Consider the following 27,708-nt stretch of genomic DNA (forward strand, 5'->3'; position numbering starts at 1 on the left):
GGGAGGCGTTTATACCGTTCCGCGTTTGGTAAAATTGATGAAGCAGTTTTATTCTTCGGGTCAGTACGATTACAGCGACACCTCATTTATATCATTTTTTTATGTTTTGGCGCTTTTATACGATAAAAACTATTTTATAGAAAAAATAATTATTTTTGCATCGCTTTATTCTCAGGACTATAACTTTTTTGTTTTTTTGCTGATGATGCTCTATGGCGGCTCGTTTTTTGCGGAACAAGATGACGTTTTCAGCGGTACCATGGTTATTTATATCTGTCTTTTTGATCGCGTGATATTCCACTTTTTGTTTGGCGGTATGATAATAAAGCGTTGTTTTTTTGCCTCTTTTTTTTTTTCTTACGGTGTTTACTGAAGGGGTTATCTAGTGGGCCAGTTTTATAGGTCGGGCCGTTACGGACGCGGCGATACTAAATATGTGTACTTTTATTGTTTGTTTTTTTTATTAGATAAAGATTTTTTTTTTTTTAAATACACTGGAAAATTACGGTATACATTAATTTTACATTATACATTAAGTATACATTAATACATTGGAAAAAATTTTTTTTACTTTGTCCCGGGGGGGGGGGGGGGGAGGGACATCACAGATCAGTGATCTGACAGTTTGAACAGCACTCTGTCAGATCACCGATCTGTCTCAGAGCACTGCAGGCTTCACAGTGCCTGCTCTGAGCAGGCTCTGTGAAGCCACCTCCCTCCCTGCAGGACCCGGATGCCGCGGCCATCTTGGATCCGGGCCTGGAACAGGGCGGGAGGTAGGGAGACCCTCGCAGCAATGTGATCACATCGCGTTGCTGCGGGGGGCTCAGGGAAGCCCGCAGGGAGCCCCCTCCCTGCGCGATGCTTCCCTGTACCGCCGGCACACCGCAATCATGTTTGATCGCGGTGTGCCGGGGGTTAATGCGCCGGGAGCGGTCCGTGACCGCGCCGGGAGCGGTCCGTGACCGCTCCTGGCACATAGTGCCGGATGTCAGCTGCGATAGGCAGCTGACACCCGTCCGCGCTCCCTCCGTGAGCGCGGCCGATCGCATATGACGTACTATCCCGTCGGTGGTCATAGGGGCCCACCCCACCTCGACGGGATAGTACGTCTAATGTCAGAAAGGGGTTAAAGAAGTTGTCCACTACTATAATTTTTTTTTTTTCATAAATCTTGCTATTATGTGCCACTGAAAACATCCACTGTGTTTATTTTAGCAATATTACCTTTAATCATGCTGTAGCAGCACATCCTCAGTGCTGGCTCCAGCTCTCATGGGGTTAATGGACAACTTCATTTCTCCTGACTTATTATGCTCTAATACTACAAGTTCCATGATGCATTGCACTGGCCTGTAAGCCAGCACCTAGAACACCTACTCCAAAACACACCCAAACCCCCCTCCCTCCTCTATCTTTAATCAGTGATATAATTTCTGCCCAACTTCCTCTTTTACGATAGATAGGATAGATAGGATAGATAGGATAGATAGGATAGATAGGATAGATAGGATAGATAGGATAGATAGGATAGATAGGATAGATAGGATAGATAGGATAGATAGGATAGATAGGATAGATAGGATAGATAGGATAGATAGGATAGATAGGATAGATAGGATAGATAGGATAGATAGGATAGATAGGATAGATAGGATAGATAGGATAGATAGGATAGATAGGATAGATAGGATAGATAGGATAGATAGGATAGATAGGATAGATAGGATAGATAGGATAGATAGGATAGATAGGATAGATAGGATAGATAGGATAGATAGGATAGATAGGATAGATAGGATAGATAGGATAGATAGGATAGATAGGATAGATAGGATAGATAGGATAGATAGGATAGATAGGATAGATAGGATAGATAGGATAGATAGGATAGATAGGATAGATAGGATAGATAGGATAGATAGGATAGATAGGATAGATAGGATAGATAGGATAGATAGGATAGATAGGATAGATAGGATAGATAGGATAGATAGGATAGATAGGATAGATAGGATAGATAGGATAGATAGGATAGATAGGATAGATAGGATAGATAGGATAGATAGGATAGATAGGATAGATAGGATAGATAGGATAGATAGGATAGATAGGATAGATAGGATAGATAGGATAGATAGGATAGATAGGATAGATAGGATAGATAGGATAGATAGGATAGATAGGATAGATAGGATAGATAGGATAGATAGGATAGATAGGATAGATAGGATAGATAGGATAGATGGGCGCAACTACAACAGGTGCAGGGGTTGCAATCGCACCTAGGCCCTGGAGCCTAGGGGGCCATAGAAGTCCATTTGGCCTATAGAAAAAGACTATTGCTATTAAAGATTTAAGATATTTTGGGGGCCCCATTGGAGCTTTTGCAACGGGCGTGTGAGTTTCAAGTTATGCCACTGGATGGATGGATAGATAGAGGAACAGCACCAGAAAAAAAAATACCTTAAAGCGTGCACGCTTCCCTGAGCAGAATTCCAATCGCCTTTCAGACAGTAAACTGTTGTGAATTCTGTGGCAGAGCTCCCTCCTGTGGTCACAAGTGGTACTTCGGCTGATTCTCTCTGTGAGCTTCTGTTGGTGGAGGGAAGTGGTACTGCGGCTTCTGAGTTTCCTCCCTCAGGTGATCTGGTGAGGTCGTTAGGTGCTTCTCTACTTAACTCCACCTAATGCTTTGATCCTGGCTTCCTGTCAATGTTCTAGTGTTGGACTTGCTTTTCCCTGGATCATTCCTGTGGCCTGCTGCTCTGCATAGCTAAGTTCTTCTTTGCTATTTGTTTGCTATTTTTTCTGTCCAGCTTGTCTAATTTGCTGCTGGAAGCTCTGGGACGCAAAGGGTGTACCTCCGTGCCGTTAGTTCGGTACGGAGGGTCTTTTTGCCCCCTTTGCGTGGTTTTCTTTAGGGTTTTGTGTAGACCGCAAAGTTACCTTTTCTATCCTCGATCTGTTAAGAAAGTCGGGCCTCACTTTGCTGAATCTATTTCATCTCTACGTTTGTCTTTTCATCTTAACTCACAGTCATTATATGTGGGGGGCTGCCTTTTCCTTTGGGGTATTTCTCTGAGGCAAGGTAGGCTTATTTTCTATCTTCAGGCTAGTTAGTTTCTCAGGCTGTGCCGAGTTGCATAGGCAGAGTTAGGCGCAATCCACGGCTGCCTCTAGTGTTGTTTGGAGAGGATTAGGGATTGCGGTCTGCAGAGTTCCCACGTCTCAGAGCTCGTCCTATGATTTTGGGTTATTGTCAGATCACTGTATGTGCTCTGACCGCTATGTCCATTGTAGTACTGAATTGCCTTTCATAACAGTAAACAAAGAGGGAAGCCGCACAAAAAGATGTAAAAAAAAAAAAAAAAAAAGACTTTAATGCCCTGTGGCGTGGCAACGTTTTGGATTAAACAAATCCTTTCTCAAGCCACTACTAGATAGATAGATAGATAGATATGGGTTAGCTACATAGATATGGGTTAGCTACATAGATATGGGTTAAGAATACTACAAATCCCAAAATCATATTATCAGTCTGGAAAAAACACAAGTGTGTTAAGAATAACCAGACGGATCAAATCCGCTCCAATAATACACATAAGAAAATAGGAACTGGCTGCTCCTTCTCATATTCCCTTGAGGAAGCGGCGTGGCAAGAGCCGCGAAACGCGCGTCGGGGTCTTTTTTCCGGCAGGATCCCCCTCCTCGGCCCGCCCCCCCCCCCCCCCCTGAGCTGGTAAGCTAGTCTGTTACTTTCCACCAATGTTTTCTATATTGCGCTCAGTGTGACCCGTTCGGATCACTGTGCTATTTACCGCTGATTAGCTTGCTACTTTTCTTGGGCACAGCACACTTTGTGCTTTTCAGTTTTATACGTAATAACTGCTTAGTGTGGGGCGCCTTGAAGTGGGTTCTCTCTCCCCCCTACCTCTGTTATCTATTGGACGTTATATACCCTATATATTACTGATATTTTTAATGTTTGTATTAATAAAGAGCTGTTTTTCCATATGCTCCGGCTTCTCCTATTTTCTTATAGATATGGGTTAGCTACATAGATATGGGTTACCTACATAGATATGGGTTAGCTACATAGATATGGGTTAGCTACATAGATATGGGTTAGCTACATAGATATGGGATAGATAGATAGATAGATAGATAGATAATGTTATATAAATAAAAGCTAATAACCAGACGTTAAATACATCCATTGGTTGTATAAATTATTCTTTTGAAAGCTGAAACTCTCCAAAACGTGGTTTAGGTTAAGAAAATAAATTGGCATCAATGCAGAAAAACTGATCAGTTAATGGACACAATAGTCAGATTTTGGCAAGACAAAAGTTTTGTTGCCCACAAAAAGTAATGCGATATTCAAACAAATAATTAACTTAACCCCTTAATGACAGCCAATACGCCTTTTAAATGACCTTACATATAAGAGAATAGCCTCCCCATACAGGTAACAATCCAGCAGCTGTCTGCTGTCCACTATAGCTGACAACTTTCTGCTGATGCATGTAAAGAAGCTGCGGAGACACCATCACGTGTTTCTCGACGCAAGCAGTGAATAGTCAGGCCTTTCCCCGGGAAGGAACAACCACGGGAAGGGCAGCATCCTATGAAGGAAAGCCACCTATGCCAAGCATGGTATCCATCCACAGACAGCTGTTTCGGGGTGTTTGCCCCTCATCAGTGTGGAGTAGGAATCTGGCTATTAGGAGCAGTGCCTAGTAAAAAGGCTATAAAGGCACAGATGATTGGCCTCGCGGAGACCAAAACATCCAACACTGCGGAGACACCATCACGTGTTTCTCAACGCAGTGATTCCAGAACACTGCCCCCATCCCTTATGGGAAATATGCAGATGCATCTGCATATTTCCCATAAGGGATGGGGGCAGTGTTCTGGAATCACTGCGTTGAGAAACATGTGATGGTGTCTCCGCAGTGTTGGATGTTTTGGTCTCCGAGAGGCCAATCATCTGTGCCTTTATATGACAACTTTCTGCATCAGCCACGATCAGTGTTTGCACCGTCCAAATCTGTTTAACCCCTTAGATGCTGCTGTAAATAGTGACTACATCATTATATATGGTTAACAGACTGTGGGGGCTTCCTCTTTATCCCAATTGGTGCCCTCAGATCATGATTGTGTGGTCCTGATGTTTGCCATGGCAATTCATGACCAAATAGCGGCCTCAGAGTCTGACGGCTGTAGTAATCGGTTCAGAAGTTAGAGGCATTTAAGTGGTAAAAATGCACATTTTCATTTCTGTCATGCCACTTTGCATTAATTCCTGTAAAGCACCTGAAGGGTTAATAAACTACCTGACAGCAGTTTTTGATATGTCAGGGGGTGCTATTTTTAAAATGGTATCACGTTTGGGGGTTTCCCAATATATGAGACCCCTAAAGTCACTTCAAACATGGATAAGTCCCTAAAAAAAATAAATTTAGTAAATTTCCTTGAAAAAATGAAAAATTGCTGCTACAATTTTAAACCTCTTAAAATTCTAAAAATATAAAATAACATTTTACAAAAGATGCTGATGTAAAGCAGACATGTGGGAAATGTTATTTATTAATGTTTTGCTGTGGTATGACTATCTAGATTAAAGGGATAATCATTCAAATTTTGAAAATTGCTAATTTTTTAACTTTTTTCTCAAATTTTTGATATTTTTTATAAATAAACACAAAACATATTGACCTAAATTTACCATTATCATAAAGTATAATATGTCACGAAAAAACAATCTCAAAATCACTGGGATTTGTTGAAGCGTTGCAGAGTTATCACCACATAAAGTGACACTGGTCAGATTTCAAAAATTTGGCTCCATCACTAACGGGTTAAAATACAAATACAGTATATGTTGCATAACATTGGTGAATGAAGCTGTGGTGCTATTAGTCATATTTAATATTTCCATGAGCTTGAAGGACTACATCCATGCGGTTCAACAATGATTCATACAATTTATTAATGAAGTAATCAGGAATAGCAAAGAATGCCGTCTTACATGCCTCCCAGAGATCATCATTCTAGATTCTTTGGTTTTGTCTTCCAAGCTTCCCCTCATCTAAAGGTACTGTCACACTAGACGATATCGCTAGCGATCCGTGACGTTGCAGCGTCCTGGCTAGCGATATCGTCCAGTGTGACAGGCAGCAGCGATCAGGCCCCTGCTGGGAGATCGCTGGTCGGGGAAGAAAGTCCAGAACTTTATTTCGTCGCTGGACTCCCCGTAGACATCGCTGAATCGGCGTGTGTGACACCGATTCAGCGATGTCTTCACTGGTAACCAGGGTAAACATCGGGTAACTAAGCGCAGGGCCGCGCTTAGTAACCCGATGTTTACCCTGGTTACCAGCGTAAAAAAACAAACAGTACATACTTACATTCAGCTGTCTGTCCCTTGCCGTCTGGTTCCTGCACTGACTGCTGGCCGTAAAGTGAAAGCAGAGCACAGCCACAGCGGTGAGTCACCGCTGTGTGACTCACCGCTGTGCTGTGCTTTCACTTTACGGCCAGCAGTCAGTGCAGGAACCAGACGGCAAGGGACAGACAGCTGAATGTAAGTATGTACTGCTTGTTTTTTTACGCTGGTAACCAGGGTAAACATCGGGTTACTAAGCGCGGCCCTGCGCTTAGTTACCCGATGTTTACCCTGGTTACCGGGGACCTCGGGATCGTTGGTCGCTGGAGAGCTGTCTGTGTGAATAAAATAATAAAAAACAAAAGTATTTTAATATTCTTAATTTAACCATATTTACCATACTCGATCACCTGCAAAAAACGTAAAATAATTAACCATATACTCACTTTCCGCCGTAGTCAAATTAATAACGAGTGTCCCATGACGATCTCCCGTATAGAACAGTGACATCAGGTGATGTCACTGCTCTATAGGACCTCCAGTGACACACTGACAGGAGACAATGGCTCCTGCAGTGCATCACTGAGAGGTTACTATAGTTCACTGGTCTCACTTTATGGCAATTACTGCGTGGGAACTTTCTCACACAGCAATGCCAAAAGTGAGACTAGGGACTATTTTCTCACAGGGGTGTAGGAATACATTATGGGGAATACATTGTGAAAGGATACCTTCCATCATTGTATTCCTGGAGTCCCTGGAGAGCAGTCGCATCAGCTGATGCTGCTGCTCTCCACGGGAGATGGTCGTGTGACACTCGTTTTAATTGGATATCTGCAGATCAGGGAGTATAGTGTGTGTTTATTATTTTAACATTTTTTACAGATGACACTGGCTTCAGGGATCAAAGAGACAAGTGATGGTGAGTATGTACTCTATGTATAATGTACTGTATGTCTATATGTATGTTGCATGTACTGTATGCATGCACTGTACGTCGCATGTCGCATGTTGTCACATGTCGCGTGCTGCATGTCACACGTTGTCGCATGCTGCATGTTATCAGTTGTCACATTTTGCTCTTAATCCTGCAAATTGTTCTGAGCAGGGAAATATTATTCACCATTTTTAATGTGGCAGTTGTGTGTCAAAAGCATACAGCCAGACTTAGCTGAATCTCAATAGGATCGCTATATTGCTCCTGAAGTATAACCAAATCATCTGAGGAGTGCAAAATTTCCTGCAATTGTAATACTGCTATTTCTTTTCAGCAGCAAAAATTTTATATTGCATTTACTGTGCTCCAGTTATGCCTCAAAACAAAATCTAATATATAATTGCCTAGAATACTACTTCCTGCAATTTGTGCCAACTTCCTGTCCGCAGCTAATGTCCGGAGCTAATGTCCGGAGCTAATGTCCGGAGCTAATGTCCGGAGCTAATGTCCGGAGATAATGTCCGGAGATAATGTCCGGAGATAATGTCCGGAGATAATGTCCGGAGATAAGTGACGTCAACAGTGTCCAGTGTCTGATTGCTTGCCGCCTGCTGCGAGCGACCAATCAGAAACGTGCCGTACTGTGACACACTCCGCCCGCCATTTTGGTGTGATTTTTGAATTTTTACCTCACAGCAAGTTTCTACTGCGTGGAGGCGGGCCCAGTGACGTTGCTCTTCAAGCTCCTGCCGAATTTCGTCAAAAAAATGATAATACCATTTACCAAAACTATATATATTTAGTTGTGAAGTGGTTCAGTGACATTTTCACACCAATTTTGAACTTTTGTTTGGTGTTTTCTCCATATACTGCCTATTATTCACTGACTGTTATACTGAGAGACTGCCGTTTATTAACCTCTTCTTTGCCACATTGGGTATATTGCTCTATTATTTGCCACATAAGGACATTGTCCATTATTGCCCAGCAATTTCTCTGCAATATAAACTGCCTATTTATTAATATCTGCATTCCTGCAAAGAACTATTGCCTATTATTAACTGGGTATTTTCCTACTACCTGACATTGTTCTTAAGCAAAGAACCGTTGTTGTGGCATTTGCCACAACACGCAAAGTTGTCGTCTGATGTCTTTCATCCCTCCCCTCATAAGCATGTTCATGGATCCTGTGTAACTGTACCTTAAATAACAAGAATTGTCAAGAGCTGGTGAGTGCAGCCATTTTTTGTTCTTTCTTACTATTATTTATTAATTGTATTATTCTTACATTTGAATAAATAAAGTATATATGGATTCTAGACTCCCGATTCTTTAGCATCGGGCTGCCATCTAGTAAAAAATAATTTGGTTTGCCTTGCGCAGGCGTGTGCTATGGAGGACAGAGAATTAACTTCAATCCAATATTGCAGCCAGCATGCAGCCAGCAGGAAAGGAAAGGGTGAATCAAACACTCAAAAACCCCGCCTCCATGGCTGAAGATTGTTCCCTCCAAATTCAGGTGACAGAGTCCCTTTAACAACCGCCGATACGCCTTTTAAGGACGTTAGTTAAGGGTACTTAAACCACAGCGCCGTTAATTAACAGCGCTGTGGTTTAAGTACCCTTAACTAACGTCCTTAAAAGGCGTATCGGCGGTTGTTAAGGGGTTAAAATGAACAAGGTACGTGGTAAGGGATGGGGAAGTGGACATGATGCTGATGCTGAATGAAAAGGCTGAGGGAAATGAGGAGACCGCATCTAGCGTCACCCAAATATCTGAGCAGCCGCACTCACAAGAAGGCGATGGTGCAGCCGTGTGCCGCCTGAGGACCACACGGACCGTGCAGGAGACAGCGCTACAGTTAAGCGCTGTCCCCTGCTTTTGGTGCTGAAGCCGGCATTCATTCCTTCTCCCCAGCAGCGTTCGCTGGATAGTGTTTCTCAGAGCCCATGACAGCACTACCAGAGAGAGGGGATCCGCCCTTCAGGGACAGGAAACCTATAGGATAAAAGGGTGGTACCTCTCCCCTGCATCAGTTTTGTTTACAGAGCATCGGAGGTCCTCCAGGTTAGTCACAACAACAAAAAAATATACAACTTAATCATATTGCTTAACAAGTGAACACCGTGTCTATATGGAAAACACTTCACACAAAATAATGTGCTCACCGCACACGTGATGAGGGGGGGGAATAAGCAGGTGCTGTCATGGGCTCTGAGAAACACCGTTATCGGTGAGTAACTACGCTTTTCTCAGTCGCCCATGACAGCACTACCAGAGAGAATTGCAGAGATCATTGCTTAGGGAGGGACCACAGCCTGCAGAACCCTTCTTCCGAAGGTTAGGTCAGATGAAGAGGCTAGGTCTAAGCGGTAGTGTCTAAAAAAGGTTGAAGGTGATGACCAGGTTGTCGCCTTACAAATTTGATCTAATGGTACCTCCGACCTGTCAGCCCAGGAGGTCTCCATAGCCCTTGTAGAGTGGGCCTTAAGTCCCTGCGGAACGGTGTTCCCGGTGGATGAGTACGCCAAGGCTATTGCATCTGTTACCCATTGAGCTACAGTATAGTGCCCTTAGAGGCTCTAAGTCCTTTTCTGGGTCCCTGGAAGCAGATAAAAAGAGACCCTTCCTTCCTATTCTGCTGGGTGGTATTAATGTATTGAACCACTGGGTAAATCCGACAGGGAGAAGGACTTGGGGATCCTAGTTAATGATAAACTTACCTGGAGCAGCCAGTGCCAGGCAGCAGCTGCCAAGGCAAACAGGATCATGGGGTGCATTAAAAGAGGTCTGGATACACATGATGAGAGCATTATACTGCCTCTGTACAAATCCCTAGTTAGACCGCACATGGAGTACTGTGTCCAGTTTTGGGCACCGGTGCTCAGGAAGGATATAATGGAACTAGAGAGAGTACAAAGGAGGGCAACAAAATTAATAAAGGGGATGGGAGAACTACAATACCCAGATAGATTAGCGAAATTAGGATTATTTAGTCTAGAAAAAATACGACTGAGGGGCGATCTAATAACCATGTATAAGTATATAAGGGGACAATACAAATATCTCGCTGAGGATCTGTTTATACCAAGGAAGGTGACGGGCACAAGGGGGCATTCTTTGCGTCTGGAGGAGAGAAGGTTTTTCCACCAACATAGAAGAGGATTCTTTACAGTTAGGGCAGTGAGAATCTGGAATTGCTTGCCTGAGGAGGTGGTGATGGCGAACTCAGTCGAGGGGTTCAAGAGAGGCCTGGATGTCTTCCTGGAGCAGAACAATATTGTATCATACAATTATTAGGTTCTGTAGAAGGACGTAGATCTGGGTATTTATTATGATGGAATATAGGCTGAACTGGATGGACAAATGTCTTTTTTCGGCCTTACTAACTATGTTACTATGTTACTAACTAGACACCTTTTTACATCCTTCTTCCTTCTTATTCCTAAGGTCTGGACAGAAGGAAGGAAGGATTATTTCCTGAGATCTATGGAATGTGGGCACAACTTTTAGTAAATAGGCAGGGTCTGTTTTTAGTATAACCTTATCGTCCAGGATTTGTGTAAAGGGAGGGTTTGCAGACAGGGCTTGGAGGTCACTTATCCTATGGGCCGATGTCAGGGCTATTAGGAGGGCAGTTTTAATTGAAAGAATCCTAAGGGGTACTGATTCTATAGGCTCAAATGGTGATTCTGTTAGAGCTGACAATACTAAATTCAAATCCCAGGTTGGTAATCTACGTATAGTTACAGGTTTAGACCTTGCGGCTGCTCTGACAAACCGTATCACCCAAGGGTTGGCCGCTATGTTTTCACAGTATAATGCTCCTAGAGCTGCTATCTGTACCTTTAAGGTACTTACTGAAAGGCCTAGGTCTAACCCTTTTTGTAGAAATTCTAATATTTCAGCAACTGGAACACCGTCTTGCAACCTTACCCCAGAGGACGACAAAATTTTTTTCCAGGTTTTGCCATATATTTTTGTGGTCACAGGTTTTCTACTTTTCATTAGTGTAGAGACTAGTTTGTCAGAAAACCCTCTTTCCCTCAATAGTGACCTCTCAAATTCCACGCTGTCAGATGGAGATTCTCTGACTGAGGGTGGAACACTGGTCCCTGAGATAGGAGGTCCGGAAGAACCCAGGGATCGGTGATCGATAGCATCCTCAGCCATGAGAACCAGGCTCTCTTGGGCCAGAAGGGGGCTATTAGGAGGAGTCTGGATCTGTCCTGCCTGATATTCCGCAGGACTGCTGGAATGAGAATAGTACGGGGAAATGCATACGCAAGGGTCTGTGTCCAGGGAATTGTGAACGCATCTACAGCCTGAGGGTTCCCCCTGGAATCTAGGGAGCAGAAAGTTTCCATTTTCCTGTTGTTCACATCGGCAAAGAGGTCTATTACAGGGATTCCCCACAGATCTGTAATTTTGTTGAAGATGCCCTGATTTAGAGACCACTCCCTCTGCCTTAGTTGGGTACGACTCAGGAAGTCCGCTTTCTGGTTTTCTACACCTTTTATATGTAGGGCCGATAGGGATAGAAAGTGGTTTTGTACCAAGCTGAAAATTTCGGAGGTGGTTTCCATTAGTGTTTGAGACCTGGTCCCCCCTGGTGGTTTAAATAGACTACCACTATTCTGCTGTCCGAGAATACTCGGACATGATGGCCTTGTAGCTTGTCTAGGAAGTATAGTAATGCATGATTTACGGCCCTCAGTTCTTTTTGATTTGAGGAAGACCTGAGCTCCTGACTTATCCATATCCCCTGAGCGACTCTGTTGTCCAGGTGAGCCCCCCACCCTGTGGGACTTGCGTCTGTGGTGACTATCTGAGACACCTCTATCACCCAGGGAATCCCTTTTGATAAGTTGCTGGGATTTAACCACCAAGCTAGGGAATGAATAGCAGGCAAACGTAAGAGTCATGCGACCCTCTAACCGCCCCCCCCTAGTCGTTTCTGGTTCCTTAAAATGTCCCACTGGAGAGGTCTTGTGTGGAGCTGTGCCCACAGAACTGCTGGAAGGCAAGCAGAGAGGGACCCTAGTAATGACATCGCCTTCCTTAGAGTCATGGTAGGGTTTGCACGCGCATCTGATACTAGATAAGTTCTCAAAAAAACAAAAGATAATCTGAGTCCAAGGTGAGACCCAAAAATTCTTGCACCCTGGTTGGTTCCAGCTTTGACTTGTGGAGGTTCACCAGCCAGCCCAATTTTTTTAAAGTGTATCACTCTGTCGCATTGCTGACGGCAGAGTTCGGCCGAGCTGCTCACAATCAGAAAGTCGTCTAGATAAGGAATAATCAAGACGTCTTCCTCTCTCAGATGTGCCATCATTTCCGCTATCAGCTTGGTGAAAATGCGGGGTGCAATTGATATGCCAAAGGGAAGAGCCCTGTATTGGTATTCCCTTGTCTGTCCTTTCATGACTACCGCCAGTCTGAGAAATTTCTGAGGAGTTGTGGATGGGGACGTGATAGTTCTAGATCTCAGCGACGCGTACTATTAAAAAACAGTTTGGAAACAGATTTTTTTATTGTTGACTTTTTTGACTCCATTTTGAATCTCTGGTTCTTTACATAAGTATTCAACTTCCGTAAGTTTATTATAGTTCGGAAGGTTCTGTCCAGTTTGGGAACAAGGAATAATGGAGAGTAAAATCCCTTCCCTCTCTCCAGAGGGGGGACTTCCTGGATGACAGCTTTGTCTATCAGTTTTAAGATCTCTAGTTCTAGAGCTTCTTGTTGTTGAGGAGACGACCTCAGCGGTGTTACCACAATTTCGTTGGGGTAGGGATAGAAATTCTAATCGAAGCCCGTCTCCTATTAAATTTTAATATCCAAGGGCTGGTCGAAATTTTCTCCCAGGGCGGGAGGAATTGAGATAATCTCCCTCCCACCCTGGGGGAGATGACACTTGGGAGTGGGGGAGTTTCTATCCCGAGGGGCATTGTTCCCTTGGCGGTCTTCTCCTAAAAAACTTCCTATTCCGAAAGGGCTGCTTATTATACGTTGGGGCCAGGATGGGAAACCCTTTCTTTTTGTAGGATATCGTCCAGAGTCTCTCCAAAAAGAAACTTGCCCTCACATGTGATTGAACAAAGTTTTTGCTTAGTTTGTACGTCCCCTGGCCAGCTCTTTAGCCATAAGGTTCTACGCGCTGCATTTGAAAGAGCTGCAGATTTAGACGCTAATTTAACGGAGTCGGACGATGAATCTGCCAAAAATGCCACGGCTCCTCTAATCATTTTATTTCTCGGGACCACCTCCCTAAGCTGTTTCTCTAGGTTATCAACCCAGAGCATTAAGGATCGTGACGTGCATGCAGCCGCTATGGTTGGTCATAAGCATCCTCCTGCTGACTCCCAGGCCCCTTTAAGAAAAGTATCTGCTCTTTTATCAAGAGGATCTTTCAGGGTTCCCATATCCTCGAATGGTAATGCGAACTTTGAGGCCTTAGCTACCGCAACGTCGAGTTTGGGGGCTTTATCCCATGAGACAGAAGCCTCCTCTTCAAAGGGGTATTTACTTTTAATAGAGGGAATCAATGCATTTTTCCTTTCAGGTTTTTCCCATTCCTTTTTAATTAACGCTTGTATGTTTTCATTATGGAGAAAACACCTTACGCTTTTTTTGGCAAAGCCCTCCAAACATAATGTCCTGCACAGTTTTGTCAGGATGAGGGTCCAATACCCCCATTGTTGATCTTACTGCCTTTACAAGGCAGTCGACCTCATCTAGGGGGAAGCAATGACGACCTCCACTCTAATCATCCGAAGAAGAGAAGGAGGAATCCTGTGTATCTGAGTTTTTACTCTCAGAGCTGGAAGAGTCAGAAATTCTATAAGGAACAGGTTGTTTCCTACTAGCTCTCTTTTCACCTTTAAGGGAGTTAAATACAGTCTCGACCTCTGATTTAATTACAGATCGTAACTCAGAGGCGAAGTATGGGGTCTCCTCACAGAGGTATGTCAGGTTTGATATACAATAAATTGTATGTCAAACCTGAAAAGTGCATGTTCTCGGTGGAGGAGATCCCTTTTCTTGGATATGTATTATCTGCCACCGGTTTTCGCATGGATCCGGCGAAAGTCCGGGCGGTATTGGAATGGGATCGTCCTGAGGATTTGAAGGCCTTACTAAGGTTTTTGGGCTTTACCAATTACTACCATAAATTCATAAAGAACTTTTCAGTAGTAGCTAAACCGCTCACTGATATGACTAAAAAAAAGGGACGGACTTCTCCAAGTGGTCCAGTCCTGCCAGGGAGGCATTTGACACTTTGAAAGGGTGTTTTGCTTCTGCGCCGATTCTTATTCAGCCTGATGTCACTCAGCCATTCATTGTGGAGGTGGATGCATCCAAGGTGGAAGTGGGGGCTGTATTATCGCAAGGTGCGTCTCCTGATAAATGACAACCATGCGCCTACTTTTCTAATAAACTGTCGCCAACTGAGAGAAACTATGATATTTGTAAAAGGGAACTCTTAGCTATCAAATGGGCATTTGAGGAGTGGCGTCATTTCTTGGAAGGAGCGGTTCACCCTGTGATTACGATCACTGACCATAAGAATCTGGTTTACTTGGCTTTGTTCTTTACCAGATTTAACTTTGTCACTTTTAGGCCGGGAAGCAAAAATGTTAAGGCAGATGTTTTGTCCCGTTGCTTTCCTGGGGGAGGCGATAAGAGCAAACCGGTACCTATACTACAAAAAGGGGTAGTAATTGCATCCATATGCTCCAATCTTGAAAGAGAGGTTGCGGACGCTCAGGGGGACGCCCTTGCTACCTGTCCACTTGGTAAACTGTTTGTACCAGTCAATCTCCATCTTATAATCCTCAGTGAACTTCATGATACGGTGCTGGCTGGACATCCAGGGATTAAGGCTACCGCGGATCTACTTACTCGGCGTTTTTGGTGGCCAGGTGCTTATAAGGATGTCCAGGAGTATGTCGCCACCTGCAATGTCTCTGCGCATTCTAAGACTTCCCATACTCGTCCGTCAGGGGCTCCCCTACCTTTGGAGATTCCCAGCAGACCATGGACTCATTTGTCGGTCGATTTTATTACGGATCTACCTGTGTCTGCAGGGAACACTGTAATCCTGATGGTAGTGGACAGGTTCAGTAAAATGTCTCATTTTATTGCTTTGCCTAATGCCAAAACTCTGGCGCAAATCTTCGTCAGGGAAATAATAAGACTGCATGGGATTCCTATGGATATTGTTTCTGATCGGGGGGTGCAGTTTATCTCCAAATTTTGGAGGGCGTTTTGCACCCGTCTGGGGATCTATTTGTCTTTTTCTTTCACCCACAGTCTAACGGGCAGACTGAACGGGTTAATCAGAATTTAGAGACATATCTTAGATGTTTTGTATCTGAGAATCAGGAGGACTAGGTGACCTACTTACCGTTGGCTGAATTAGCTTTTAATAATCGCTGTCAGGAATCAACTGGTAAGTCCCCATTTTTTGGGGCATATGGGTTTCATCCACAGTTTAGTTCGTTCAATGGTGATCGCGCTTCTGGTTTACCAGAGGAGGAACGGTTCTCTTCTTCTATTTCTACGATTTGGCAGAGGGTGATTGATAATTTGCAAAAGATGGGTTCCAAATATAAAAGAGTGTGGCTGATCGGAGACGTGTGGTGGGTCCGGACCTGAGTGTTGGTGACTTGGTGTGGCTGTCCTCAAGGAACATTAAGCTAAAGGTTCCATCTTGGAAATTGGGTCCCAGGTTTATTGGTCCCTATAAGATCCTAGCCGTAGTCAATCCGGTAGCATTCCACCTTGCTCTGCCGCCTACTTTTAAAATCCACAATGTGTTTCATCATTCTCTTCTCAAAAAGTACATGGCATCTTCAGGATCTTCACCTCTGCCACCTTCTGTCATTGTCGATGGTAATCTGGAGTTCCAGATAGCAAAGGTCTTAGATTCTCGTCTTGTTCGTCGGTCACTTCAATACATGGTACATTGGAAGGGGTACGGTCCTGAGGAGCTGGGTTCCAGCTTCCGACGTTCATGCGACCAGACTGGTTCGGGCCTTTCATGCGGCCCACCCAGATAAACCTGGTTCTGAGGTTCCGGAGGTCCCTCATAGAAGGGGGGTACTGTCACGGAGTTACCGCGACAGAGCAGTACCAGAAGACCACGGCGTCTAACGGCTTCTGCTTCTTCGCTGAGAAGAAGCACTTCTCCTTTGTATTAAAGGTGTTTTCTTTCAGCAGGACAGGGGTTAATAGGCCATGTGGAAATTCCTGCTTTCAGCTGTGCTTGATTAGCCACTCCTCTCTCCTACAAAAGCTAGGCCTTCTGGTCAGATCTTTGTCTGAGATAGCACTTGCTTGATAGACCTGGAGTAGTGAGGAGCTGGTGTTTGGAAAGCTGGAGGAATTTATTGTGTGACAGTTGTATGCTTTGTACGCTTGGGAAATTACTCATCCTTACATGCTTTATTTACCTTCCCTGTCCTTCACACCCTGGTGCATACCTTTGTTATTTGTGAGAGAATATTTTGTGTGAGTGGAGTTTTCTTTTTACCCTTGTCTTTGTTCCCTTGTTTGTCGGGTTGGTGTACTGTTGTACACGGTAGCGCCTCTCTTCCCCGGGTGGGGAGGGGGACAGACGCAGGGCGGCAGTCAGGAGACAGGGCGAGGGCGGAGGCCCCGGCATCCTCGCCATCTGAGGTATCCCGGGGAACAGGGCGAGTTAGGGCGCCCCCTAGAGATAGGGCCAGGAAAGGTGCCCCTGGTCCCAGTTTACCCGCCAGTCCAATCATGACAGGAAGCTAGCTGAGAGATGCTCTGTCATGCATCTTGATGTATCGCCCCTCCCTCGCACGGTCTGCTATGAAATGACTTAAGCAACTGTAAGTGTTTTTCTTCCTTTAATCCCTTTTTATTTTGTAATTGTCTGTAAATACACTACTGGTCTCCTAGAATATCTTTTTATACTTTTGTAAACACTGCCTACCTTTCGAAATACAATATATAAAATTACTAGCTTCTTTTCTCCTTGCTCTATAACATACTTTCACGTCCTCTGAAGTAAATTACGCTACTAATTGGGTTGGCTCCTGAACCCGTTAATTATGAAATAGGAGCAGTGGAAGTGTCCTGAGCCTTTGGGAAAACTGGCAGCGTCGGAGAGCATTGATAATTATTGTTCCCGCCTGAGTGGGAGTAGTTATATCGCCCTCGCTGTAGTGTACCCAATAGCCAGTACATAGCATGGCAGCCTTTCTAGCGACTAGTTATCCTAGGTGCAGTTCCCTGTCTGACCTGAGGGTAAGGGTGGCACCAGAGACTGCAGTTTCCAAACCGGAACTGGGAAGTGGGCTACAAATAAATCCCCTTCAGAAAAGAACAGGGGGGCAACCAAACAACTCCGGTTCATGACATATTGTTGGCAGCGGTGGGATAATCAAAAATATCACCCCCTGTGATTCATGACACTGGCTATTCCTCAAATTGCAGGGAGTTACTAGCAATTAAAAAGGCTGTAATAGAGTTTCTTCCTCATTTAGAAAGAAACCATGTTCGTGTAATGTCGGACAACTGAACATTGGTGGCCAACATCAACCGCCAGGGGGCACAAGATCCTAGACCCTAATGCAGCAATCTCGAGCAATTCTCCAAGTTATGGAAGTACATAATCTACAGCTATCTGCTCTACACATAAAGGGGAAGGAGAACGAGGAGGCAAATTTTCTCAGCTGGACAACCCTAAAACAAGGGGAATGAGAACTGGATCAGTCAATTTTTCAGCAGATTGTGGAGGTTTGGGGGCAGCCAGAGACAAAGGTCATACTCCTTGCTCCATTTTGGAAGATGGCGGCGCCCATGGAGAAGACGGACACCGGGAGGGAACACCGGAGCTCGGTAAGTATGGGGGGGTGGGATAGGAGCATAGGGGGAGCAGACAGGAGGGGAGTGGAGCACATTACAGGACAGAGGACTGGGGAAATCGGTGGCAGATCAGGGTTTTCAGATGATATTGCAGCATCGGCTATGGCTGGATTGTAATATTTCACCACGTTTCATAGGTGAAATATTACAAATTGCTCTGATTGGCTGTTGAAAGTGAAACAGCATATCAGAGCGATCGTAGCCACGGGAGGGGGGGGGGGGAAGAGTACCACAAAGTAACATTTTTGGCTTTATTTTTTACCGCGTTCGCCAAACGGAAGAAGTAACATGCCGGTTTTATACAGTGGGTCATTCTAGGATCGGCGATACTGTGTTTTTTTTAATGTTTGTGTGTGCGCTTAGTGTTTGTTATACATATTTTATGCAACTTTTTTGCTTTTTAACTTAGTCCCAATAATAGTGTGGGACACGTATTATTTTCAACTTGATGACTGATCTCATGCACTGGAGTGCATGAGACTGTCAGTGTCTCATTGACAACCTGTGAGAGCCAGCTTACAGCTGGATCTCAGAGGCCACCGTACCCTGGGTTCCATTATAACCATCGGGACCCGTGATTCTCATTGCGGGGGTCCGATCGTTACTAAGGGGGTATTGTGGCCCCATTGCAACAACTGTCATGTACAGCTGACATCCGCAGGAATTGCCGCTGCAGGGCAGCACTATTCTCTTATTCCTAAGTGACGCTAAAAAATCATATCAGCGGTCGTTATGGAGTTATAGTAAAATAAGGTGCCTCATGACTTAAGACGCAGCCAGAATGCATAAGAGCAATGCTTAAATGGAACCTGTCACCTCCCCCGGGCGTTTTTAACTAAAAGAGCCATCTTGTGCACCATTAATTCTGTGAAGGTGGCTCTTTTTTGGGGGGTCCCTTCCAACGCTGCAATATTACCGTATATACTCGAGTATAAGCCGACCCCCCTAATTTTGCCACAAAAAACTGGGAAAACTTATTGACTCGAGTATAAGCCTAGGGTGGAAATGCAGCATTTACCGGTGAATTTCAAAAATAAAAATAGATCATTATTTCCCCATAGCTGTGCCATATAGTGCTCTGCACCGTTCATATTTCCCCATAGGTGTGAACCATATAGTGCTCTGCACCGTTCATTGTGCCCCCTAGCTGTGCCATATACGGTGCTCTGCACCGTTCATTGTGCCCCATAGATGTGCCATATACGGTGCTCTGCACCGTTCACTGTGCCCCATAGCTGTGCCATATACGGTGCTCTGCACCGTTCACTGTGCCCCATAGCTGTGCTGTGCCATATACGGTGCTCTGCACCGTTCACTGTGCCCCATAGCTGTGCCATATACGGTGCTCTGCACCGTTCACTGTGCCCCATAGCTGTGCCATATACGGTGCTCTGCACCGTTCACTGTGCCCCATAGCTGTGCCATATACGGTGCTCTGCACCGTTCACTGTGCCCCATAGCTGTGCCATATACGGTGCTCTGCACCGTTCACTGTGCCCCATAGCTGTGCCGTGCCATATACGGTGCTCTGCACCGTTCACTGTGCCCCATAGCTGTGCCATATACGGTGCTCTGCACCGTTCACTGTGCCCCATAGCTGTGCCATATACGGTGCTCTGCGCCGTTCACTGTGCCCCATAGCTGTGCCATATACGGTGCTCTGCGCCGTTCACTGTGCCCCATAGCTGTGCCATATACGGTGCTCTGCACCGTTCACTGTGCCCCATACATAGCTGTGCTGTGCCATATACGGTGCTCTGCACCGTTCACTGTGCCCTATAGCTGTGCTGTGCCATATACGGTGCTCTGCACCGTTCACTGTGCCCCATAGCTGTGCTGTGCCATATACGGTGCTCTGCACCGTTCACTGTGCCCCATAGCTGTGCTGTGCCATATACGGTGCTCTGCACCGTTCACTGTGCCCCATAGCTGTGCTGTGCCATATACGGTGCTCTGCACCGTTCACTGTGCCCCATAGCTGTGCTGTGCCATATACGGTGCTCTGCACCGTTCACTGTGCCCCATAGCTGTGCTGTGCCATATACGGTGCTCTGCACCGTTCACTGTGCCCCATAGCTGTGCTGTGCCATATACGGTGCTCTGCACCGTTCACTGTGCCCCATAGATGTTCCACATAAATTTGTGCCGCCGCTGCCGCAATAAAGAAAAAAAAACACATACTCACCTCCCTTGATTGCAGCTCCCGGCGTCTCGTTCCGGCGCCTCCATCTTCCCGGCGTCTCTGCTCTGACTGATCAGGCAGAGGGCGCCGCGCACACTGTATGCGTCATCGCGCCCTCTGCCTGAACAGTCAGAGAGCAGAGACGCCGGGAAGATGGAGGCGCCGGCCGGGAAGATGGATCGGCGCCCGGCGGCTGGAACGAGGACAGGTGAATATGCTATACTCACCTAGTCCTGGCGATCCTCGCGCTGTCCCCTCCTGTCTTCGGTGCCGCAGCTCTTCCTGTCAGCGGTCACCGGCACCGCTGATTAGAGAAATGAATAAGCGGCTCCGCCCCTATGGGAGGTGGAGCCGCTTATTCATTTCTGTAATGAGCGGTCCCACGTGACCGCTGAAGAGAGGAAGAAACTGCAGCGCCGAAGCCCGTGGGACGGCAGGGACAGCGCGAGGATCGCTGGGACTAGGTAAGTATACCCCAGCGCCCTCACCCCCTCACCCGCCGACCCCACCGCTACCGTGACTCGAGTATAAGCCGAGGGGGGCACTTTCAGCCCAAAAATTTGGGCTGAAAATGTCGGCTTATACTCGAGTATATACGGTACTTTGTATAATTTGCCCGGCATACCTTTAACTCCTTCATGACCCATCCTATTTTGACCTTAATGACCTGGCCGTTTTTTGCAATTCTGACCAGTGTCCCTTTATGAGGTAATAACTCGGGAACGCTTCAACGGATCCTAACGGTTCTGAGAATTTTTTTTCGTGACATATTGGGCTTCATGTTAGTGGTAAATTTAGATCAATAATTTTTGCGTTTATTTGTGAAAAAAATGGAAATTTGGCTAAAATTTTGATAATTTCGCAATTTTCACATTTTGAATTTTTATTCTTTTAAACCAGAGAGTTGTGTGACAAAAAATAGTTAATAAATAACATTTCCCACATGTCTACTTTACATCAGCACAATTTTGGAAACAAAATTTATTTTTGCTAGGAAGTTATAAGGGTTAAAATTTGACCAGCGATTTCTCATTTTTACAACGAAATTTACAAAACCATTTTAAGTCAGTTTGAGGGGTTTATATGGCTGAAAATACCCAAAAGTGACACCATTCTAAAAACTGCACCCCTCAAGGTACTCAAAACCACATTCAAGAAGTTTATTAACCCTTCAGGTGCTTCACAGCAGCAGAAGCAACATGGAAGGAAAAAAACGAACATTTAACTTTTTAGTCACAAAAATGATGTTTTAGCAACAATTTTTTTTATTTTCCCAAGGGTAAAAAGAGAAACTGGACCCCAAACGTTATTGTACATTTTGTTAACTAGTGGGACAGTTTTATAGGTCGGATCGCTACGGACGCAGCGATACTAAATATGTGTACTTTTATTGTTTTTTTTTTACTTAAATAAAGAAAAGTATTTTTGATATTTTTTTTTCTTTATTTAGGATTGATTTTTTTTTTTTACTTTGTCCCAGGGGGAGAAATCACAGATCGCTGATCTGACAGTTTGCTGTGGGGGCCTCAGGGAAGCACGCAGGGAGCCCCCTCCCTGCGCGATGCTTCCCTGTACTGCCGGCACACCGCGATCATGTTTGATCGCGGTGTGCCGGGGGTTAATGTGCCAGGAGCGGCCCGTGACCGCTCCTGGCACATAGTGCCGGGTGTCAGCTGTGATAGGCAGCTGACACCTGGCCGCGCTTCCCCCGTGAGCGCGGCCGATAACATATGACGTACTATCCCGTCACTGGGAGTTAAGTCTCGGGTCACCTTGATGAGATAGTACGTCATATGGGATTAAGGGGTTAAAGGAGTTGGTCATTGCTAAACAACCCCTTTTTAAATGCTACAGTGAAGCAGATAAAATGTCAGCCCTCACAATTTGCCCAGAGAGAACTGTTCCATCTGCCTTTACTGTGAAGGCTTAGGTTATGTGCACACGTTGCGGAGATCTACAGCGTTTTTTACCGTAGAAAAGCTGCAGATCCGCAAGCGATTTACAGTACAATGTAAATCAATGAGGAAAAAAAATGCTGTGCTGATGGTGTGGAAAATTCCGCGTGGAAACGCTGCGGATTAAAAGAAGGACCATGTCACTACTTTTGTGCGGCTCTGCAGCGTTTTTGTACCCATTCTATTATAGAAATCGGCAGGTATAAAAAAAACGCAAGAGATCAGCAGCAAATCTGCACAAAAAACGCAGCAAATCCACAGGTGCGTTTTCTGCCAAGAGAGGCAGAATCCTCACCAAAAATTCCTAAGCCTAATGTGCAATGTGTGCACATGGCCTAAAGCCACATCTGAGGCATGTAAGAAGGGTATCCAGCAGTGAGCAAACTCAAGGAAGCCATCTCCAGCATCTGCAAGAGACAGATCAGTTCCAAAATGTCGGTTTACGGCAGGTTGGGGACGCCCCAGTCCTAACGCACACCTACCTACTGCCAGCAGTGCCAGGCATCGAGGGCAGAGAGGGGGAGGAGGCAGACGGCTTACCAGTTTGTCATGTCCAAGAAGAACGCACAGCCAGCAGGATTGAGCTGGAAGCCGAGGAGCCGCTGGAACTCGGAGATGAGGACATCCTTATCTGTGGTCCCCAGACAGCTGAACTTCTGCATCAGATCCTGGTCCAGATCCACGTCCATTCCCTCCATGGTGAAGCAGCCTCACACTGCGGAAATCACTGACAACCACTGGAAGGAGTCCGTGACATCAACCTGCCCCACGAGTTCCAAGACAGTGGACAGTCACGGCCTGCTCTGCTTCGCCCAGGCCAAGAACCCCACTCAGCTGCTGTCCGTCACGGCGACTGACGATAACCTTTGACCTCAAGACCTCGGTGACCTCTAACCGAGAACCTCACTCTCGAATTGCAGTCCTCCACAGCCTAAACGTCACGGTACCCGGCCTCTTTATTCAAGGATCCGGTGTCCGGCTCTTCAGCTGGCCGCTCTGGGCCTCCCCGCTTCCTGAGCGCCGCACGTGATGACATCACCAGATGGACGCACGACGTTACGTCTTAGTGGCTCCTCCCACAAGAGCTGTGGAGACGCGTTCTTCGTCCTCATAGCTGTTGTGTGGAGCGGTGTCACGTTAGCCATTCAGAAAGAGAGCGTCTGCTCAACGTCACATGGGAACTTCTAAGGGAGTCTCTCTGCCCAGAAGCGGGAAGGAGGCTGTACGTGTGACGTCATTACCGAGCGCCTCCGACGCAAGCGCCTAGGCTAGTGCGTGTTTTCCGGCAGAGACAAAGGTGACGGTTCCGCCATCAGCAGCATGCCTAAGTAAGTGCACGTGTGCATGTGTAGCGGCGGCTGGAAGTGCTGTGTGTGCGTGTGGTGGCTCCTTGTGTATACATGCCATGTAACCATTCAGTGAGTCCGGAACTCTGGCCATGTGGGTGCTTTTCATCCCACCCCCCCTCTATGAGTGCCAACATCTGGATCTGCAATTGGCAGTGGATGAGCCCATAACACTTGCACTTTAGTTCTCTCCTTTTACTGATGCATGGCCCCTTACCAGCATGGAAATACCAGCCCCCAGCTGTGAGCTTTTAGAAAGGCTGGATGTAAAAAAAAAAAAAAAATGGGAACCACATGCCATTTTTTTTTTCCATTTAAATTACCGTACTTATTTACAGTGCAGGAGCCGCAGATGAATACTCCCATCCGCCGCTCTTGCTGTCACTGTTATTAGCAGCAGCAGGGGTAGGCTGATGTGAGTAATAGTCCTACCAGCTGCCGCCTGTTGTCTCTTTTTATTACTTAAATGTAACTCTTATCATTCTTCCCTGCTCGCGCCGATTGCCGGCAGAGCAGTGAAGAATGAGGAGAGCAGTGTTAAGCACCTGGCAAAGGGGAAAAGCACTTAGTCTAATGCTTCTTCCCCGGCGCCGATGCTTGTTACATGGATGACATCCATGTGTGTTACATGTATGCACGAGTGCAGGACGTTTTATGGTATATAACACAGCCACGCAGTATATAGCACAGGCCAGGCAGTATATAGCAATGTGGGCACCATATCCCTGTTAAAAAAAATAAAATAAATAGTTATATACTCGCCTTCCGTCGGACCCCGGATCCAGCCAAGGCCTTTACCGATGCTCTGTGCGCTTCCGTCCCAAGAATGCATTGCGGCAATGAGTTGAGATCATGTATGTAGCGGTCTCGCGTCAGTGCCGCAATGCATTCTTGGGACCGGAGCATGAGGAGCGGGAAAGGCTGCGGCGAACTTCGGAAGGTGAGAATATAACTTTTGTGGTGTTTTTTTTTTAATATTTTTAACATTCTATGTTTTTACTATTGAAGCTGCATAGGCAGCATCAGTAGTCAAAAGTAAAGCGGTGTTCAAATCCCGCCCCAATCTCGCTGAGGGGAAGCACTGTACAGCCACATATGGGGTATTTCCACGTTCAGGAGAAATTGTGGAACAAATTTTGTTGCCATTTTTACCCACTTGTGTGAAAATGTAAAATCTTTGGCTAAAACAAAATTTAGGTGGTGAAAATGTAGATATTTTGTCCTCCCTGCCCAATGCTATGAAAGTCTGTGACACACCTGTGGTGTGAATATGATCACTGCACCCCTAGATTAATTCATTGAGGGGTGTAGTTCATAAATGGGGTCACTTGTGGGGGGTTCTGCTGTTCTGGCACCTCATGGGCTCTCCCAGTGGGTCATGGCACCTGCAAACCATAAGTGAAAGCTGGCGCCACTTCCTTTCTGAGCTCTGCCATGCTCTCAAACAGTGGTTTACCCCCACATATGGGATATTGGCATACTCAGGACAAATTGCACAACTTTTGAGGTCCAATTTCTTCTGTTAACCTTGGGAAAATAAAAAATTGGGGGGCAAAAAGATAATTTTTGTGGGGGAAAAATGATTTTTTATTTTTACGGCTCTTCCTTATAAACTTCTATGAAGCACTTGGGGGGTTTAAAGTGCTTACCACACATCTAGATAAGTTCCTTAGGGGTCTAGTCTACAAAATGGGGTCACTTGTGGGGTTTCCAGTGTTTAGGCACATCAGGGGCTCTCCAAAGGCGACATGGTGTCCGATCTTAATTCCAGCCAATTTTGCATTGAAAGTCAAAAGGCGCTCCTTCCTTTCCGAGCTCGTTCATGTTCCCAAACAGTAGTTTACATGTACATATTGGGTATCGGCATACACAGGACAAATTGCATAGCAACTTTTGGGGTCCAATTTCTCTTGCTACCCTTGGTAAAATTAAAAAAAAAAGTTGGTCTGAATTACATTTTTTGTGAAAAAAAGGTAAAGGTTCATTTGTTTTATTTATTTTTTTTTTATTTAAACATTCCAAAAATTCCTCTGAAGCACCTGAAGGGTTAATAAACATCTTGAATGTGGTTTTGAGGGGTGCAGTTATTAGAATGGTGTCACTTTTGGGTATTCTATCACATAGACACCTCAGTGACTTCAAATGTGATGTGGTCCCAAAAAAAAAAAAAAAATGGTGTTGTAACAATGAGAAATTGATGTTTAAAGTTTTAACCCTTATAACTTCCTAACGGAAAAAAATTTGGGTTCCAAAATTGTGCTGATGTAAGGTAGACATGTAGAAATTTTACTTAAGCATTTTGTGTGACATATCTCAGTGATTAAGGCTCTTTTACACGTACCGGGTTTTTCTCTGACCGCCCATGACGGCACCACGGAGAGAGGGGATCCGCCCACCAAGGACAGGAAACCTACGGATAAAAAGGCGGTACCACTCTCCTGCATCAGTTGGTTTCCTGTCCTTGATGGGAGACCTACGGACTTACCAGTTCGACGTTGGAATTCCTGGGCCAACCAGTCCGACTCAGGCAGCTGGGGTCCCTCTGCCTCGGCTAGGGTGGTGACCCGAAGCGCCACCGCTGGGAGCCAGTGGGCCTACAGGGTGTGCGGGGGAGGTGACAAGGAGTTCGCGGTCACCTCCCCAGGTAAGATGCAGCAGCGGCAACATCCAGGGGGGGTCCCTCTGTGGTTGCGGGAGGTGCACCGCGACCCTCCCTAAAACAAGCATCAGTCTGCACGCTGCACTGCCATCGGGTGTGCAGAGTAACGCGCTAAAGCGACTGCATAGGACCGGGGGTGCCGGTCAGCAGCGCCATATCTGCTTTCCGGGCGCCATCTTGAAAGTTCGGCGCATGCCCGGGATCCAGGCTGGTCTCGCGAGATTGAAGGAAGCTTCCGCGCAGGCGGATTACCGTGCAGGCGCCGGCGGGGTTGCCGCTCGGGCGCTTGGCGCGGTCTGCGCAGGCGCCGGCGGGGTTGCCGCTCGGGCGCTTGGCGCGGTCTGCGCAGGCGCCGGCGGGGTTGCCGCTCGGGCGCTTGGTGCGGTCTACGCAGGCGCCGGCGGGGTTGCCGCTCATGCGCAGGCGCCGGTTAAGGCTTGATGCGCAGGCGCCGGCGTTCGGCGCTCCTCGCCGTGGGCAGGCACTACTGCGCAAGCGCAGGAGAAAGAAGAAAAAAAAAGCGGCGGGAGGGTTTAAATAGGAGAATCCACATCCTCCCAGTGGCTCTGCAATAATAGGCAGTAGCCTCAAGAGCTAATAGTCGCCGCAGCGCCAGCTCAGCTCGAGTATCAAGGCAGCATCCGCAGACCAGCAGCAGTATGAGCGACCCGGCATCACCTTTGCCCGTATCACCTCCACCTGTAGCGTCGCCGCAGCAGCAGCAGCAAAAAAGGCGACCGCAGAAAGGGCACCAGGACACCAGCAAAGAACGCCAAAGGTCCCAACACAGTAAGGAGTCCAGTACGGCGTCGGGGAAAAAGCCAGAGGCAGAGAATCCCCAACCGGTATTTATGGGTCCTGGAGGTGGTAAGTGGATCTTCGTGAATGTCAGAGACAGTAAGGTTGTTATTTGTCTCTTTTAGGGGAGGAAAAGCGTAGGTAAAACTAAGCACAAAAGTTGTGCCATCTGTAGAGAGGATCTTCCACCTACATGGGATAAGAGACTATGCAATACTTGCATTCAGCAGACTGTATCTGAAAACCTTCCTGGGTTTGCAACAGATCTTAAAAGCCTGATTAAAGAGCAAGTGGAGGACACCTTCAGATCACTAAAAAGTGGGAAAAAAAGGAGAAAGACCAGACACAGGTCCCCATCTCCAGTCTCAAAATCCGAAAGCGATAGTGAGAGTTCAGTGTCCACCGACTCCTCCACCTCATCTTCATCATCTACTTCTTCCTCGGGGGGACATAACTGTTTCCCACTAGAGGATACTGATGGCCTCATAAAAGCTGTGAGAAGTACCATGGGTTTGGTAGACTCCCACCCTAAAAAAT

At 46.1% G+C, this 27,708-nt stretch overlaps 2 protein-coding genes across 7 annotated transcripts in view; one reads left to right on the forward strand and one right to left on the reverse strand.

The window, feature by feature from the left end:
* The window catches only part of ILRUN (inflammation and lipid regulator with UBA-like and NBR1-like domains), a 239,303-nt gene extending 216,141 nt beyond the window's left edge, over nucleotides 1-23,162 (reverse strand). For all 6 annotated transcript variants that reach the window (XR_011319233.1, XM_069756566.1, XM_069756564.1 and 3 more), the window contains exon 1: nucleotides 22,909-23,162. Coding sequence is in view for 5 of the 6 variants with exons in the window: in XM_069756566.1 (XP_069612667.1) it covers nucleotides 22,909-23,066 (158 nt within the window). In the remaining variant the exon portion in view is untranslated. The remainder of the gene's footprint in view (nucleotides 1-22,908) is intronic.
* Nucleotides 23,163-23,434: 272 nt separating this feature from the next.
* SNRPC (small nuclear ribonucleoprotein polypeptide C) overlaps nucleotides 23,435-27,708 on the forward strand; it is a 68,181-nt gene continuing 63,907 nt past the window's right edge. Inside the window, exon 1 of the mRNA XM_069756568.1 lies at nucleotides 23,435-23,696. Coding sequence (XP_069612669.1) covers nucleotides 23,689-23,696 — 8 coding nt within the window. The 5' untranslated portion in view covers nucleotides 23,435-23,688. The remainder of the gene's footprint in view (nucleotides 23,697-27,708) is intronic.

The sequence above is a fragment of the Ranitomeya imitator genome, chromosome 3 (genome assembly GCF_032444005.1).
Source record: "Ranitomeya imitator isolate aRanImi1 chromosome 3, aRanImi1.pri, whole genome shotgun sequence".
In the NCBI taxonomy this organism is placed as follows: domain Eukaryota; kingdom Metazoa; phylum Chordata; class Amphibia; order Anura; family Dendrobatidae; genus Ranitomeya; species Ranitomeya imitator.